Source organism: Aedes aegypti, chromosome 2, assembly GCF_002204515.2.
Source record: "Aedes aegypti strain LVP_AGWG chromosome 2, AaegL5.0 Primary Assembly, whole genome shotgun sequence".
Taxonomy (NCBI): Eukaryota; Metazoa; Arthropoda; class Insecta; order Diptera; family Culicidae; genus Aedes; species Aedes aegypti.
In genome coordinates, this window is record NC_035108.1 from 462845717 (window position 1) to 462864924 (window position 19208).

General features: G+C 35.7%; 1 protein-coding gene across 2 annotated transcripts; it reads right to left on the bottom strand.

Annotated features, from left to right (window-relative positions):
• Positions 1-13124: 13124 nt before the first annotated feature.
• Positions 13125-14823, bottom strand: LOC5568169. Of its 2 annotated transcripts, none has more exons than XM_021848202.1 (2): positions 14614-14823; positions 13125-14541 (listed from the first exon to the last, which is right to left on the bottom strand). In XM_021848202.1, exons 1-2 carry the CDS (start codon positions 14689-14691, stop codon positions 13270-13272), a joined length of 1350 nt encoding a protein of 449 aa, XP_021703894.1. In that variant the 5' UTR covers positions 14692-14823; the 3' UTR covers positions 13125-13269. The 2 variants fall into 2 exon arrangements, with proteins under 2 accessions (XP_021703894.1, XP_021703895.1); XM_021848203.1 differs by having other exon boundaries at positions 13125-14548; positions 14614-14822.
• Between the last annotated feature and the right edge of the window lie 4385 nt (positions 14824-19208).

The following is a 19208-nucleotide window of genomic DNA, read 5'->3' on the forward strand; positions in this document are numbered from 1 at the left end:
TCACTTATATGCAACTTGAAATCATATTTAGATTGTATCAATTTGGTCCAACATGTGTAACATTACGGTGATTCAAATCTTAAAAATGTTTGATAATCCAATCTCTCATATCTTTCTTGTAATCTTCACCATAAAAATAGTGTTGGCCCAAAGACGATGTAGGTTTATATGAAAATTAATATGCAGAAATTCTGAAAAATGTTCCAATTACGTTAGTACTGTTAGTACAAACATATCATTCCATAGGGATAACTTATTCTTCAAGTCTTAATGAAGGAAGCAAATTTTGTTTGGGATTTTTGTAGATGATTGCAGGGCTGTGAAGCTAAATAATAGCTAATAAACTCATGAATATCTTTTCTCCTATCGGTCGGATTGAATTGCTCTCTTCAGCAAACTTCTTTATTATGGTTTGAAGAATGAGTTTTTACTATGGGATGATAAATTTGTACTTACATTCAAGTACTAACGTGCTTTGAACATGTTTCAACATTTCTTCATAGTAATTTCCATATAAACCAACATCGTCTTTGGGTCACCTTCAAATCATCACCTAGAAAGCTGAAATTTTCTCCAAACTCCATTTTTATGGTAAGGATTTTAAAAAAGATATGGGAGATCGAATTTTCAAACTTTTTTTAAATTTTGAACAGCTCTAATTTAACATTCCCAGTCGGTCCAGGATCTTTTTGTTAGGGAAATTTCCTTGACTTCCCTGGGCATTAAGTGTCATCGTACCTGCCACATGATATACGAATGCGAAAATGGCAACTTTGGCAAAGAAAACTTTCGATTAATAACTGTGAAAGTGTTCATAAGGACAATAAGCTGGAAAGCAGGCTCTGTCTCAGTAGTGACATAATGCTAAGAAGAAGAAGAATTCATATAAATCATAAAAAATCTCTTTTCATAGACAACTCTGTTACAATAAAACAAACAGATTGAGGACTTGTTATCCAATAACACCTGTTAGCTCATATAATATAGTAAATACGAATTACAAAGCTAGCAAAAAACACGAAAATACACTGAAAATAAGATGTTTTATTTATTTCCCCCTTCTGATTTTTTGAAAATTTTGAAGGGGGGGGGAGACAAAAGTAAAATTTCAAATTTGTTCCGGCCTTATTCATCTAAATTTATTGCAAAATGGGTAGGTCTCCATCTCTTTCCAGAAAGCGAGGAAAGGCGCTTAAGCCAAAACTCTTGAACCAGAGCACAAGGGAGAAATACCTGTGTCCCATCCCAGGAGAAGCAACTCATGGAGTGTACAATAACATTATTAACAAAGCCACTCCCAACGATCTATCTCCCTGAAATGAAACGGTTGGTACGGTTGTCCCCGTTATGCCATTGAAAATTCAAATATTTGCTTATAATACTGGAAGAAATTCCGATATTTCCAGGCTGCTTTTCCATATTGCCTGTGCAAGCAAATAGAATAGAATAGAATAATAGTTCTTCTTTTCATGTTCGCCTTGAACACATCCTATATTTCAGCTTCTATAAGATCTTCCAAAGTTTTTGACTGAGAGCTATTTTTACATTTGTATGTATTTCATGTTATTTAGTTACCTCTAGAATGCTTTACGCCCAAAGAAAGCATGGAAATGTTCATCATGAAAATATAACGTTATCAATAGGCTAAATAATGCTCCTATATTATTTCTGGTGAGATACTCGAAGGTTTTGTTCCGTCAGAACGAACACTTCGATGCTGAGTATGAATTGCAAGGGCTTTTAATAGTGTTGCTGGATTGTTACAGCTGGCGCGTTTTTTCTGCATGTGGCGCGGATTTGGCGCATTTTTTTATATGATACGGCGCAGATTCCTATTTTTAATATGTCTACACGAAAAATAATATCGATATTGAATAATTTTCATAAGATGACGGGTCTGAAAATCTCTTTTGTGAATAATTTGGGATTAAATACCAGAGATGATACTTTTTTTTCGACTAAATCTCGATTTCTTTTTCAAATCGGCGTAAGTAACTTTAACAATCTTTTTATTTTTTTTTCGCCGTGTACATTGCTTACATTTTGCAAACAATCAGATCAGGTCCGTCCGACTCGCGCTCAGATTGGGTACCACTTCTAGTACTGCATTTGGTCCCTCGGTAGTGCAAAAGGTACCCAAGTTTGAAAGATCGCAGTACACTTTTCACGGCATTCTAGATTACCTTACGGTACCTTACGAGCGATAAAATGTTGGGCAACTGCAAGAGACATGGAGGTCTTTAATGTGTCTTTGATTAGATCGCGTTCAACAACTAGGTTGATTCTATTATTTTTCACGAAAAATTTATGACAAGTTGTGTTTTGTTTTGATTTGTGGATGAGTCACTTGATCCTCCTACAATGGAGCGGCGAAAGTGCTTCTTACGCCGTTTTGTTAATCCGGAAATCAAACGTTCTAATAGTGAAAAATCCTTGAGATTGTTTGAATAAGTTTTCGTGAAACATGATTAGTGAGGTGACAAAGCTACCACGATTTTTTTTCAATTGAAATTCGTGGAGATAATTATGGAGAGTTAAAACGATTCCTCAATCACGATCTAGAAAGAAATACTTAAAATAGGGGTAGCGGAGGCAGTATGGACACCCGGGGCAGAATGGACACCCCCTGTATCTTTGCATAGGCGAATACTTTTACACTTTCAATGCAAACAATATTTCAGTTGCCTATCGGAAGAGTAAACTATCCACTAAAATTTCAGAAAAAATGTTCAAAACATTGATTTTAAATCGAAAAATTGAGCATTATTTTATTTGGTTCGAAAATTATAACATTCACACCTCACTAAATAAGGTTTCAGAAGCAAATAACTGCAAGTTGACCGATAATGTAGCTCTTGATTGAATCTTCAATTATTCATGCTATATTCAAATATATAGTAGATTTTTTTTGGTGCTTTAAGACATTGAAAAACTTATATTGAAATTTCTTATACTGTTGGGGCAATATGGACACCGGGTGGCAAAGTAGAGCTGGCACTTCAAAGAGGAAGAAATATAAATTCAAACACAAAATTATCCAAAAATATTTAGCATTCAATGCAATAATTATAAAGTGGAACCACAAATCGGTTGAAAATCGTCAATTCTTGATTAAAACTATCCTGGAGGCAATATTGAAAGCATCTCTACGAAAAATGTCGTAAATTGATTTTAATCATAATTTCAGTGGCACAGTGACCTGTCACTATGGTTTCCTGAATATGTACTTCATTTTCCGAGGTTTTGAGAACGATCGCAGGACAATTTTCCTATAAACATTGAGGTGTCCATACAGCCCCATGGGGGTGTCCACTTTGCCCCGCTAGCTTGATGGCGACTACCAAATATAAGCTCTTTTTAAACCTTTTTTTGAAAACAAAATATTTTTTTCCTGATTATGTAACCATGTTTAACAAATTCTCAAGAACTTTAAAAAGCAGACTGCACATAAAAAACAGTATAATATTCATATTTTTACAGTCAAAATAGGCAAATTCCTTAGGGTGTCCATACTGCCCCGTGTCCCCCTACCACTGACGATATTGCAACATCGGTCAATGGGAAATTCTATTGCGAATTTGCTAGACATAACGTGAAAAATCTTTTTTTTTTTGCTCAACCATCTTAACAATTTTTCTTAACCCTCTCATACCTATTTTTTATCACGTTTTGGGCAATGATTTATTTATATTCCCAATGCTTTATACATTGGTTTTTGATTTTTGTTTTTTTTTTTGTGAGCATCCCTATTCTTTTTTTATTTCTTCTTCTCCTGGTGTTACCTATTTCTGACAATAATGAAAATTAGAAGTTTTATTTTTCAAAACATTAATATTGAAATCTTTTTTGAAACATATTTTATTTTTCGTGTCATTAGTTAATACTGTTTTAGAGTAAATTAAACACCATCAGGCTACTTTTGTGATCGGTTGATCAGATTTGATGAATGCTGTAAATTGCGAGAGATATGTAATAAATTTACTTTGGATGATCAATAAAAATCGATAAAAGTATGCAGTCAGAGTGGACCAAGTGCTTATTACCATAACAGCGAAAATGATCAGTGCGTTGAGGAATGCGAGAAAATGAAAAACATTGCAAGAGATTTGCCAGATTTTTCGACATCAAATAATTCTTCTACTTATCCATCAATAGATATTTATAAATATTACTTAATTCGATGCATTTGATTTTGATTTTTGGCCATTCAACATATCTGGATGGGTGGTCAGAAATTGCAACAATTTCTGTGCAGACAGAGCGGACCAAGTGTTGGAAAGCTATAAACTGATCGATTATTGCATTTTTTGAGTCGATTTCAAAGTCCGATAGAAGTTCATGGTAGTTCTTTGATGTATGTATGGCATGTCCTAGAACTCGCTTATTGAACCAGTGTATTATGGTCGGTACTCAATATTTTCACTTGGTCCTCTCTGACTGAATGCATATTTGAATATTGAATCCTCAATGCCCTGACCCTGCAAAACCTTAATTTTCAAGCTATCAAAATGCCACTGATTTAAGGATTGACGATATAGATTAGAGAAGAATTTACGATACTGGTGTCGAAGGGTCTTGATAATCTGTTTATCTTCAAGATATGCACCTAGTTTGACCATGCAAGCATTAAATGATTGTTATTTTTCTAGAAATTCTACCAGAGGTTATGATTATGATTTTTCATAATTATCACTTCACATTATATTATGTGAAAGTAACACAAAGATGTGTAGAAATATTGAACCAATATTTTAACGAGTTACAAAATTACAAAGCGTTAGATTTTAAGCTCGTTTTTCTCAAAATATGAAAAATGTCACTTGGTCCGCTCTGACTTAACGCCGACCAATTGGTCATCTGGATCCGGAGATATTCCGAAATTCCTCGGGGGACCGATTTCTCCAAGAATACTGAACCGATTTGTATGATTTTTTCAGAGTAGCTCCTTATAACCTGGCATTGTATAGTACACATTTTGTTTTTTTTTTATAAATTGACCAAAAACAAAATGGCCGCCAAAGACATGTTATATGGAGAATGTCCCCCAAGGAACATCGGAATATTTAATAAAATTGATAAAATTGATCCAAATTTTGTTCCCCAAATGTCACATATTTTTAGGGACCTTCCTTAGCCGAGTGGTTAGAGTCCGCGGCTACAAAGCAAATCCATGCTGAAGGGTACGATTCCCGGTCGGTCAAGGATCTTATCGTAATGGAAATTTCATTGACTTTCCAGGGCATAGAGTATAATCGTACCTGCCACACGATATACGAATGCAAAAATGGCAACTTAGGCAAAGAAAGCTCTCAGTTAATAACTGTGGAAGTGCTCATAAGAACACTAAGCTGAGAAGCAATTCCAGACAACAATAATCTTTCTTATATCAATCGAACCTAAACGTTAGAGACGACGGTTTAGATGCTCAACTTGCTGCTAAACGCAAAAGTTTAAAGTTAGAGCAATCTGAGTACAAGTAAATGCCATAGGAATAACATATAATGACACTGAGACCAAAACTTGCGATTTTTTTTTTTGAGTTATGAGTTATCAAAAACTTTCATGAGTCGATGGTTCTTAACTTGATATCGACAACATTTATTTACAGGTATTGTGTGAAAAGTTATTTCCATGAATAATCAAAATGCAAAGGCAATCCTGAACCAAAAGATTCGATACTCAACGTGTAATGCTTCTATATGTGCACATAAATCGTAAAGTTATATGGAACAATTTCGAATGGAAAAAATTCGTCTTATGAACTATTTGACGATATTGAAAAATATTGTCATTATTTTTTCGTAGCCAAACAAAATTAGAGTATTTCTTGAACTTGGAATCATTTTGTGAATCCTGGAAAAACCTGGAAATATCAGGGAATTTAATTTCGGCAAACGAGTAGATAGACACCCTGAAAACGTCTTGTACTTGCACATGATGAAGTACTCTTTCTGAGAAATTGTCCCAAGAACACGTTTAAAAACTCATTCGTAATATTTGTCTCACCAATGCTTCCATTCCATTTTCCAACGTCGTTTGGTTTGCTTATTAAAAATAATTATAATCTTGAAAGCTCGAAGTTGCAATAACATTTGAATCATTGTTGTATGAGGGAATCCCCAAAGAAGCTATCATATATTACCAATGAAATACTTGATACACACTATAGCTTCTTTGCATTCAATTAAATTTTCTTCAATTTTGTTATACCAAGCCAAGTCCGATTGTAAAATAAACAATTTTTAACATTACCACTCATGGAAATACACAAATTTCAAATTAGTACCCTTGTATGAATCTACCGAATTTTATACAAGATTTGATCAAGATCAATTGTTTTTCACCAGAATAGTAACAAATCCAAACAATCTTTCGCAAACTTGATTATAACCGTACAAGATGTGGTGTCTTATGTTGCATTTTATTGAAAATATCAATGACAAATTGCGTGTTTATCTCATAAATTGGGAGGCCATGTTGAAATTAATTCAGAATTGCATGAAGAAAGCATTTTTCATTTTATAAACATATTAGATGTTTTGCATCGTGAGTGTGGCGCACTGTATTCGTACGACGAGTAGGGAATTAAACACAATTAAAAATTTCACAGCTCTTTTGTTTGCAACTTGTGTGGAGGTATTACATTATTTTTGAAGGATTTTGTTTTTTTTTCAGATGTATTTAACCTTCATCTTCGAAACATGAAACAATTTTGGTTTAGAAACGTAAAATTATGATTTTGATTTATTATAAATACACTATAAACATTTTTGTTGTAACATCACATTTTTACTGTAATATTCACGAAGAGGTTTTCAGTGTTGATTAAAAAGCATAACTTGATAAAAGTACATACATAACACCTGACGCTAAATGAAGGGAAAATTTATATGGAAAATATTGGAAACTTTGTTCCAAAGACCTATTAATGCAGCAATATAAAAAAATCATATGAAAGCAGATGTTTTTGTTTAAAATGTTCAAAGTCTTAATGCCAAAAAATCTTCACACAGCATAATTTGAACGAACAATTTTTGGAAGTAAATATTCTCGCATAAAATTATTTCTTGTCCAACTATCCGGTATAAATTTTAATTGTGGAAGCGTTAATAAAAAAACCGCCTACTTTTGAAGGAAAGGAAAATTTGTAGTTGGAATAATCATTTTTCGTGCATATCTCGAAACAGGATCCAGTGTTTGTAAAAAAAATAATGAGTGGTGAATCATTAGCCTAAATCTGAAGAATTATATGACTTTTAGCTCATCAAAATCAGTAGCCACCACATGGACAAATGGGAAATCTATTTCTCAAATAGATCACATTGTCATGTCAAAGATGAATATTATGAAGATACCGAAAATATGTGCGTATTACAACCTAAATCTCAAAAGCGACCACAAGATGATTGAATGCATACTTAAAATGCATAAAAGACCACTGATCGACCAACCGAGAACTGTATCGAATACTGGACCGAAGCGCATGAGGTTTGACCTGGAATTATTGAAAAATAATGAAGAGAAAAACAAATTCCAGGAGAGAGTCCTCGAAAAGCGACCGACCACTGCAACGGCGACTGTCGAGGAAAAATGGTTCAATATCCAGGACTCTATTATCAACGCTGCAAAAAGTGTTCTTCAAAAACCCGGATCGCCACCAACCCCGCGGAGGATGAATGCTTCAAAAAATTACTTCATTGCACATCAAAGACAGCTGGCGGCTAGATCTAACCAGACGTTGAAGGCAGAAGCGAAGAAAGCGAGAAAGGAGAAGAAACATGCGTATATCGATCATTTTAATGATAAAGTTGAGACATTCTTACGGGAAATCGAAAATGAAAACCCATTGTCACAAATGACTAAAACATATAAATTTATAAAAAGCCATAAAAGAACAACAACTGCAGGAAACCGCCGATACATTCCGATCCAACGTTGGAATGCGAAACTGCAAGAATCGGCATCAAATGAGCAAAACCAAGAATTTGAAACATTCCCTGAAGACGATGGCAGAGACGCCGGAGAGGAACCAATCAAGGAAGAGATACGATCGATTATATGGGATAGCAGGAATAATTGCGCATCAGGTTTGGATAACGTACATAATGAGTTTCTTAAATACGGATCGGAAGAGCTGTTAGATACGATTACGGATCTTATTCGTGAGGTATTTAGAACGAATACAGTACCAAACTCCTGGAGGGAAAATGTACAAATACCTATCCCGAAAATTCACAACGCACAAAACATCGATGACTACCGATGCATCACGCTCTGCCCTAGCATCTACAAAATATATTCTAAGATTCTCTTAGACCGCTTGCGTAATCAGATAGATCCGATACCAGCATACCAGATGGCATTCCAAGCCAAAAGAAGCGCAGCGGACCAAATATTCGTGCTTCTCAGAATTCTCGATGAAAGATGGAGAAAAGGCTGCATCGTCTTTTTAGACATAAAGCAAGCTTTTGACCGTTTGGATATATCAAAAGCAGGCCAAACACTTCTTGACATGGGAGTGTCAAAAGCATTGGTTAATAGAATAATCAATGCCTGTCTTCAAGAGAAAACTTCCTTGCAATGATACGGCCAGAGAACGAGATCAATCAAGAAGATGAAAGGAGTGAAGCAAGGCTGTCCCTTGAGTCCACAGTTGTTTATCCTAATGTTGCACCATGTATTGATGTCTGTCCAATAATTCATCCCTGAGCTGAAGTTAACACATGAGGGATCAATAAAACCACCGTGTATCTTGGGATATGCGGACGACGTTACATTCATATGCCGATCCGAAGAGGAAGTAGAAAAGCTGCTAGATATCCTTGAACCATTGTTACATTCGGTTGGTTTGGAAATAAATGTCAAAAAAACAAAAGTGCTGTACAGAGATCCAGAATTGACAAACAATGTAGCTCCGGAGAAAATGGGAAAGTTTGGAAAATATGAACTCCCGGTGGTTACCACACTTAAAAACTTAGGGGCACAAATAACTAGCAGCTTAACACGAGGCGCAACGGCGGCAGATCGCATACGAAAAGCCCAGAAAGCGTTCCATCATCTCTGTAGTTTTTTGAAACAACACCCTCTAAAATTGGCGGTAATACTGAAACTGTACCACTGTCTAATAACTCCAGTTGTGACGTATTCGATGGAAGTCTCAACCATAATTGAACGCAATAGAGATGCTCTTCGAAAAATGGAAAATGAGATGCTAAAAACACTAAAAGGATTAAGTGCGGAAGAAAAGGACAAGGAACGTAATCATGAGAATATGGAGACATCAAATCCCAGAGACTCATCGGATGACCAGTCTGATATCGAAAATGATGACAACGACACATTTCAGCAAGAAGCCCCTGAACTGCTGAAAGGGTACACCATCAACAACAAAATAAGGGTAGCTAGACTCAACTATTACGGGCACATAATTAGGAGCGAACATGGCGGAATCCTACAGTCAGCACTAGAGTACAAGATCGACAAACCAAAGAAAGACCGGCTTATACATGGAGGACCTGTATTCGACAAGACGTAGAAAGAACTGGTATATCCCTACCCCACTGGCAAGATGTAGCTTTAGATCGTTCAAAAATCAAAGAACAGACGAAAAAGCTCTACGATGCACTGGTGGAGTCGGAGTACGGAGAAGACAGCGGATCAGATTGGGACAGTGATGATAGTTCGTTGACACCCTCGGTCTTTTATGGATTCAGCGAAGAAGAAATATCATACGAAGGAGAGGATGAGAACTAAACCACTACACAACTAATCAATATAAACCGCATCTAACAATCCAACACCCAAGAGAGAATATGAAATAAGTTTAAGGTAAGAAAACAATGAGATTATCATTTTTAGTATTTCTGGATTTCAATTTTATTTTCAGATAAGCTTAATTCGTTTCTTCTAAACAATATTCAAATACACTTTTCAACTCATCTAGCAATAATAATTTCTGATTAGCAACGGTTATTTTTTCAACTCAACATTATTTGTCCATCGCGGCTTGGTTAATACAACAGAAACTCTCAAAGGTTCATATAGACACTTGCCCTCCCCTTGGTTATGCGACCTTGCCCATTAGCCCATAAGATGGAAACCAAAACCTGTAGTGGTGGTATCACATTTTGGCATTTTTTGCTTAAAGCGTCATAATTCATATGACATAGACGCAATAATATCTCGGATGTGATCCAACGGACATTCTGCGTCATTGATAGAATTGATGCCCATTTCAAATAATTAATCTATTCGAAGTGGACATTAATACTATTGGTGACGTTCAGTTTGCCTTTTGCTAAACAGAATGATCCGTAGCCACTCTTACTATTAGCTAGCTAGATACATCGTTAATATATACGACGTAGGGAATACTTAGGAACTCTTAGGAAAATGACTAGTAGATTCACTGAGTAGAAATGAGTGGCGACAATCTTATTTTAATATGGTTTTTACATTGCCATAATAAGAAATACCTCTTTTGTAACAGCGGTATAAATAATCTAATTCTAGGTTCATTTTCGCAAAATTTACAAGTAGAAAGTAGGCGTTATGAAGCATTGCATTTGCCACCGAAAAGTGAATCTTGTAGGAGACTGTAATAGAAGCCTAAGGTAACTTTACTCCTCAATATTCACTATAAAAATGACTATGGAAAGTAAGACGCTGAGATCAATCATTAGGGTACACTTGCTAGTTTCGAAAAATTGTTGAACAGACAAGAAAAGCGACTTTTTTTCTTTAAGGATATATGAACGTAATGACCAATAAATACTTTTGACAACAAAACATGAAATTAACTAGAACTTTTACTAAACAGCCTAATTTTGTTAAGACTTGACGACAATTGACATTTAAGACTCTAATCTTACGTAAAAGACAGGAGTAATTAGAATAGCACTTGAATGACAAATTATTCAAAACCATTTCGACTAGACAGTATTAGTAATGACACTACTACACTACTATTTCAAACAAATTCTGATGGAGCTGCTGATTTTCACAATGTTTCCCTTTCTCAGAAGCAAGGGAATATGTGTACTTTTCAAAAACTACCACGTCACAATACAAATAAAAGAACAGTGTTCATGTGGGCGCCATTGCCTAGTCCGTCTGAGTATTGGTCCTGGTAGAGGGGAAACTTGGCAAAAGCCAGACCGAGGGTTCAGCCTTGACAAGTTAAGCTGTCAGACAGCTCCAACTGAATACCATACAAAAAAAAAAAAAAAATAAAAAACCTAAAATTATGATTTTGATTTATTATAAATACACTATAAACATTTTTGTTGTTACATCACATTTTTACTGTAATATTCACGAACAGGTTTTCAGTGTTGATTAAGGTGAAACTCCTTTGAATCCACTAATAACTGTATAAAAGTAGTGGTACACAAAAAATATTCTCCTATTTGTTGGTGATAGTGAAATTATTATTGATAAGATGTTGTTGCCAGTAATCGCTACCTCAATTTGAGTCTTTTCCCCTTCGACTAAATAAGATTGCTTGATGTCGTACGTAACCATCAACGTATCTGACAGCCCTGCAAGCGAGCAGCCGGCGTAAAATTAGAAAAATAAAAAAAAGCGAAATGCTGTGATCAAGTGATTGTTTTTAGCACGGTTTGGTGAAATTTTAAGTTGTTTTCATCAGAAATCCAATTGTTCTTCAATTAACAAGTAGTGAAAGTAAACTGTGTTGAAAGTTCTACGTTTAGTGAAAGTGGTAAAATTCGGCGAAAAGTGTTCTTCGTTCGCTGGCGGATAAGTGTAAACAATTGTACCAAAGTTAAACGTCCGCGTTGGAAATTAGCACGGTTCATGAAATTTCCACCAGCTACTAGTGTTAAAACTACGGAAATCGTGAGGCAATAATGTTCTGATGTCTCGTTAGCAATTTGGGAGTGTAGGTAAGTGAAATATTTTGAGAAATAATGTGGACTTCCAGAAATGTGTTTGTATATGTGAGGAAGCCATTTTCACTGCCATGACAGGGATTTCTTCCTATATGTCCTTAAAAAGCATAACTTGTTAAAAGTACATACATAACACCTGACGCTAAATGAAGGGAAAATTTATATGGAAAATAATGGAAACTTTGTTCCAAAGACCTATTAATGCAGCAATATAAAAAAATCATATGAAAGCAGATGTTCTTGTTTAAAATGTTCAAAGTCTTAATGCCAAAAAATCTTCACACAGCATATTGTTGTCGAACTATCCGATTTAAATTTTAATTGTGGAAGCGTTAATACTTTTGAAGGAAAGGAAAATTTGTAATTGGAATAATCATTTTTCGTGCATATCTCGAAACAGGATCCAGTGTTTGTAAAAAAAATAATGAGTGGTGAAACATCAGCAGTATTTAAAGCAATGATTATTCTAACAGCAAGGCTTAAAATAATGAATCCAACAGCAAAATAATAAAAGGCTTTGCAAAACACTAACATTAAAATAACTAACTCTAACTCTACAGAACAGTTTATGTTTAAAAGAAGGCAAAATAATGAATAAAACAATAGAAGATTGGACGCCAAAAACAATTACAACTTAAGAATATAACTGATACCTTGGGCAGATTAATGTATTCGTTTTTCACCATTATTTCAATAGGAAGTTCAATATAAGCTTCAAAACCAATAATTATCGGAACAATATGGCTCCAAAGAACAGTCAATGTTCAAAAGAAAGTAAAATTTATTTAAATTTAATTTAATGATTGTAATAATTATACTTGTTGTTACACAATATTTCAAAAGAACATTCAATATTATCACAAACTAACCCGTAATATTATTCCGACAGTGCAACTCAAAATAATAATTTATGTGTGAAAGAAGGGGTAAACATTTTTGCAATATTTTCTCCACTGTCGGTAATCAATGAGTTCATTCAAGAACATGGGATTGTTGAACAAAGCATCATTTTGTTTTGTACCAAATAATACCACAACAAGTATGTCGTCAGTAGGTTTCAAAAGAAACATATAAACGAATGTCACCTGGAGAAATCTATGGTTTTTATACTCATTATCCCAAACGATTGTTATGCCAAATGACCATTATACTGATAGACTTTATGCCAAACGACCTAACGTTTATACTAGAAACATAAAAGACTAAAAGGGGTACTTCTCTCACTAGTTGTACCTTTATTGATTTTACAATATCAAAATTTCTTATATCTATCACGGAATGTTTCTAGGAATGGGTAGAACTTTTCTGCACAATAAGATCTATTGATCAACAAATCATTTGTTACTAGAATTTGAAATCACAGCATTTCAATAAGATCCCTAATGATCCCTGTAATCCTACTCCTATATTTGGAATCAGTATCCAAAACTCCGAGACACATGCGAATTTTGTCCTCTCCGCTAAAATTGTTATACTCTTCTGGCGATGAAAAGATCCGATCCACGCAGTTTCTGGGCAACAGCGTGACGTGATTCATGAGGAAATTGTCGATAACCCCGGAAACCTTATAGCGCTCGCAGGATTCCCGAAACGGTCGCTCCGGGAAAATTTCCTCCGGTGACAGACAGCTGGCGATGAAGATCTGCTTCACGGTTCCGTAATAAAAGTCAATCAACTGGTTGTAGTGCAGCTTTCGAAATTCGCCAGTGGTCGTAAGTGTTATCAGCATGTTCACATCGTAAGCTGGCGGTGCGTAGCGTGCGAATTGAAAGTCTACGATCAAACAATCCTCAGGGATTGACGCTTTGGAATATTTGAACAGCAGATTGCTTCCCCACAGATCGCCGTGACTGGATACGTTTCGGTATTTATCGGAAGGCTTCACCAGGTCGTAGATTTGCAGAATGAATTGGGGCAATTTATTAAGAATTTCGGGAAGTTTTGGGTTACCCTTTTCAACGACTTTTACCAGCTCACACAAAACTTGAATGGCATTTTCCAACTCTTCCACTCGAGGGTTGTTATCTTTCAGGACCCAGCAGTTCTCATCCAATGCCCCCGGGCATAACTCCGGTAAAGTGCGTCCCGTTTTCGTTTCCAGCATCCGCGAAGCGCAGTGAAATCTGGCCAGTGCCTTCAACGCTTGCTCCAGATGTGCCTTATCGAAAATTCCCATATCAGCGCCGGCTACGGATCGATAACCTTCGAGTGCCAAATTTTCCAACACCAACAATCGATCATCTTTCGTCAGATACGCCTTCGGAGCAAATCGTGTGAATTGGGCCATCCGAGCGAACAGGTCACCGTAGAGGCGCGTCTCCTTTCGGGACGTTCCGCTGGCTTCCAGATAGCTGGTAAGCGCGGGGATGGCCGTCGGCAGAACTTTGAAGAACAAATTCATCACATCTTCGCGGTTTTCTTCGTCTTCGAGGATCACTTTCAGCTTGAGGAAGAAATGATCTCCGAGGTATCCCACTCGATTGGTGCTGAAGTGCGACACTTCCGACGATTGGATCCGGAAGTGGAGTTTTGGATTTTGGTAATACCGTTTGACGATGGTTTCCAAATCGTGATGGTTCAGATTGAACTTCTTTGGCTTCATTGCGGTAATATATTTCGCGCTATCTATCTAAAAACTGAAATGATAATGATGCAATATAAATAGGTATACGAAGCTTGGATTGTTCCAAATTCTACTCACTCGCTCTTGAATGGTCGCATTATTACTGAACTGCACCGAACTAGGAGAGCGAGCCAGAAGGTTAATTGATAACGACATCCACCATACCAACACATTGGTCGCTTGAGTCTGCTGGAGAACGAAATAGAATTGAGAACGGGATGGCAAAAAGAGAATCGTTTGTCGGCAGGTGGTTTGAGGTGTAGTTTGCTATGGATGGATAGCTGTTTTGCTATTGACTGTTTAACGATAAACTTGCGACGATCGACGCGCCACCATATTTCATATAACAGAGTGTATTAGAACTAACTTGGAGGTGATGATTTGGAGGTTATTTGGCAATTTGGAGGTTAAAATCCCCTTCAAACACTAGCGATTTTGCGGTGGGATGTTGACGTTTGATGACGAATAGGAAATCTCAGCGGGATTTTGATCCTTTAGTATGGGATAGCGCACTGCCAACCTCGTTCAGGATCAGAAACAGTCAATGATGGATTTTTTGCTCAAAAGATTGTTGCCTAATGGCCAAAGTATTCAAAAGCGTCGATAATTCAAAATACTTAACCGTTATATGAAGATAGTTTAAGGACTTCGAAATTCGTAACACTTTTAAAAATTTATGTAGCTAAAAAATCCTTGATAATTTTCTGGCAGAATTTCTAAAAGAATTATCGAAATTGTTGACCTGATCATTTAAGAATTTTCTGCGAAATCGTTGCTCAAACACCAGGGGGAAAGCTACCATTAACGACGCAGCTAAAGGACGTGCTGTTTAATTTTCTAACAGCTGATGACATACATATAGAAGTTATTACTGAAACTTGAATCCAAACTCGTCCAACGTTTGATTATCAAAAATTTTGAAAAAAAAAAACTCAGAAGCCAATTCCGGCCTTGAAAGAGGAAAACAAATTATTACTAACTAATTGCGAAAATGCTCGAAAACTTGCTATTTTAATTAGGATTAACTATTTTAATTTAGGACTCACTAGTCCAACTGATAATCAAGTTATTTAAAATTTCGAAAGCATTCTCAGTCAAGAAAGTTTTTGAAAATTCCCGGGAGACTGATTTGAGAGCTTATATTAAAATAGTCGAAAGCCCCTGGCGATTTTCTACATTCTCATCAAGAAACATCAAGAGAGTAGCTTATCATTCTTAGTTTATGTATTTAACTAATGTTTGCAATTGGCATGTATTCCTGACACATGGAAATATGCCAAAGATGTATCAATTTTAAAACTAGTCAAAAATTCCTTCCAGCCAATTTTAAAACTAAACAAAAAAGCTTCCAGCTATCGGTCCAATCAACTTGCTCTCCTCTATCAGTAAACTTTTTGAAAAGGTCATCTTGCACAGAATGATGGTCTACATCAACGAATTTTCAAGTTTTGCCAATGAACAGGTTGGACTCCGACATGGACATTCGATCACTCATTAACTTTTATGTGTAACAAATTTGATTAGTTCCAACAAAAATGAAGTCTATTCTACTGGTCTTGCTCTTCTAGACATCAAAAGCATTCGACAGTGTTTGGCATAAAGGCTTGATTGTAAAATTAAAAAACTTCAATTTTTCAACTGTTGAAATTCAACATACATTGTTAGAATAATCCAAAGTTGTCTGTCAAATCGTACACTTCAGGTTAATTATCAGAGCTCCAGGTTTGAAAAACTTCCTGTAAGAGCTGGTGTTCCTCAAGGCAGCATTTTAGAGCCAATATTATACCTGGGCTACCTCAGGGTTGTCAAATATCTTTGTTTGCGGATGCCACAGTCCTCTCCGCCAAAAGACGCGTGTCATCTAAAGTAGATTACAAAAAAATTTGGATACTTTTTCTTCATACTTGCCAAGATAGAAGATTTCTCCTAATGCTTCCAAAACTCAACTTATAACAGACTTAACCCTCCAGGAAACTTTCAGATTAGCGAGACTCTAACGAAATTATTATACAGGTTCTTAGATTCTTCGAGGGAAAGTTTCAGGCATTCGTGTAGTGATTCATTACAAGATTTATATTGAAATACTTTCGGGTACTCCTGGCATCCCTCCAGAAATTCCTCCAAAGGTTCTCTTCCAATTCTTCCACAGATTGGATTCAATGGATACCTAAAGGAATTTCTTCAAAATTTGTTCCGTGAAATCCAGTGTAACCATCCCAAGTAAGTTTCACAGAGATCACTATTTTCCATGTTATCATTAATTCTTCCAATGATTTTTCCATTAGTTACTCTAGCAGATCTTCCAAAAATTCCCACAACGTTCAATTACAAATTTTAAAAAAGACAATCTTTTATGATTTTTTCTAGGAAATTTCCTTTTTTTCAGCCATTTGTGATTATATCATGGATCGCATCACCAAACACTGGTTACTCCTAGATCTCTACCTTATCCCACTAACTTAATACCCTTTTCAAGACAACTGTGGAAATGCAAAGGTATACTCGGTCTCTAGTAACAACGGCTGTCTAACTAACATTCCTTCCCATCTCTGTACATCTTTGATTTTTCCGGTCCATCACGGAGTAGCAACTACGAATGCTCATTCACATGCTCAAACCTTTTCCTTCCAGCCACTTCCATATGGATTCAAAAACTCATCTAAGGTTTCTCCAAAGAAATGCTTCAAAAAATATTCCAGGCATTTTAGCAGAAAATTTATTTATATTTTATTCCAGGAATCGCTAAATAAATTCGACCTAAGTTCCTCTATTATTTAAGTTCCTCCAGAAATTTATCTAGGAATTCCCAAAGCATCTCATCCAGGGATTATTCCTACAGTTCTTCCAAATATTTCTTAACAAATTTATCGGGTAAAATTCCTTGGATCCTTTAAAATTTATTTTAGGTTTTCATTCCAGCAAATACTACTGCAATTATTCCAGTAATTCCTGAGATCATTCCTGCAAAAAAATCATCAGGAATTCCGTTCGATATTTTTCATTAAAATTCTCAAAATTATGCTAAATACACTAGTTTACAAAATAAAACAAATGTGGAACTTTACCATTCGACATTCACTATATTGAAAATTTGAGAAAATGATTCATGGAAGGTTAAAATCGGATATAAATGGTAGAAGTCATGGCCATTCTTGTATGAGTACCGTGTGCAATTATTTTCTAGCGTTTTATATTTAAAAACGCATTTTGCGTTAGAAGCGGTTAAAACTGAACAGTAAATCATGCAAAAAACAGAATCGTTTAAGAAAGCTACACTTGAGTTTAACAATGTGAAATTTGTAGTTAAGTTTACATAATTTCTAGTTTATGAATTGCAACTAGTATTTGGATTTTGAACAGTTTTTATTGAATTAAAAACTACGTCCATGATGCTCACTTTTTGTTTCGTGATAAAGAAGCCATCAAAAATCATCCATCATTGTTTCATACCAAAAAAAAAAACCATTCTATGGTTTTCATCTGCTGGTGAAAACATTCTCCGTATTCGCCACTTTCATCACCATGATTCTTCGGGAAAAAATCCAGGTGCAAGAGTAGAAAATGAATCTTCATAGCCATTTTCGCACCTGCATGGCATGAGAAATAGTAATTGACAAAAGCTGTAGTAAATGTTATATTTTGAATGTTTACTTATACCTTCCTACTGTTCCTACAGTATTGGACGCAGTTTCTTAATTTGAGGATCCACGAAAACATCTTCTTTTGTCTCCGCATCCGATAGATTTGGAAACACTGATTTCAAGTACTGGAATGCCGGACCTTCTTTCTGCAACGCATTCTTAAATTTTTTGAAGAGACTTTACGGCACATTCCGGAAAGTTATTGCTTGTACAGGTCTTGATGAAATTGTTGTACAAAATTCCTGGCACAACTTGTAGAACAATCATTGCGTCAATTCTTGAAATTTTTGACCGATTCATTTAAGAATTTTCTGTAGAATCGTTGGTCAAATACCTAGAGAGGATAGCTACCATTCACGACGCAACTTAAAACAGCATCGGACATTTGTATGAGGGCATTATGTTGGCGAAAATTGAGATGATTGAAAGGTGGAAGCATGTCTATAAGAGTATCTATTTTAAATTTACGGTCTCTAAAGTAACTTTTTTGCTTTGTAGTAAATCCTGAAGAATCTCACAGAAACCTTCAGTGACTCTAACGTAATTATTTAACAGATTTTTCAGATTCCTCGAGGAAAAGCTTTAGACATTAGTCTAGTGATTTTACAAGACATTTATTTTGTAATATTTTAGGACACGCCTCCTGGCACCCCATTAGAAATTATTGTAGAGAATCTTCTCCAATCCTTCCAGAAATATCTCCAGTGGTTTTTCAATGCATTCTTTGAGATTTTTTTTCAGAATTCGTCCCAGAAAATCCAGCGTAACAACCTACAATACATTCTACAGAGAGCACTCTGAAATTTTTCCTGGAGAGATTTCTCCAGATATTTCTTATTAATTTTTCCACCATTTTCTCCAGTAAGGGCTCCAGCAGATCTTCTAAAGATTCCTTTAAGAGTTCTTTCAGGAAAATCCACTAAGGTTCACCACACAGTTATTAACGGCAATCGTTGAGGATTTTTTCTAGGAAATCTCAACCTTCCAACCATTTTTGTACGGATTCTTTCAAGAATTCATCCAAAATTTCTT

Bases quoted from the DNA above. Each gene is read 5' to 3' on its own strand.
- LOC5568169 (XM_021848202.1), bottom strand. From the start codon at position 14,691: ATGTCGTTATCAATTAACCTTCTGGCTCGCTCTCCTAGTTCGGTGCAG. The intron at 14,542-14,613 runs GTGAGTAGAATT...TTCAGTTTTTAG, and splicing joins ATGCGACCATTCAAGAGCGA to ATAGATAGCGCGAAATATAT.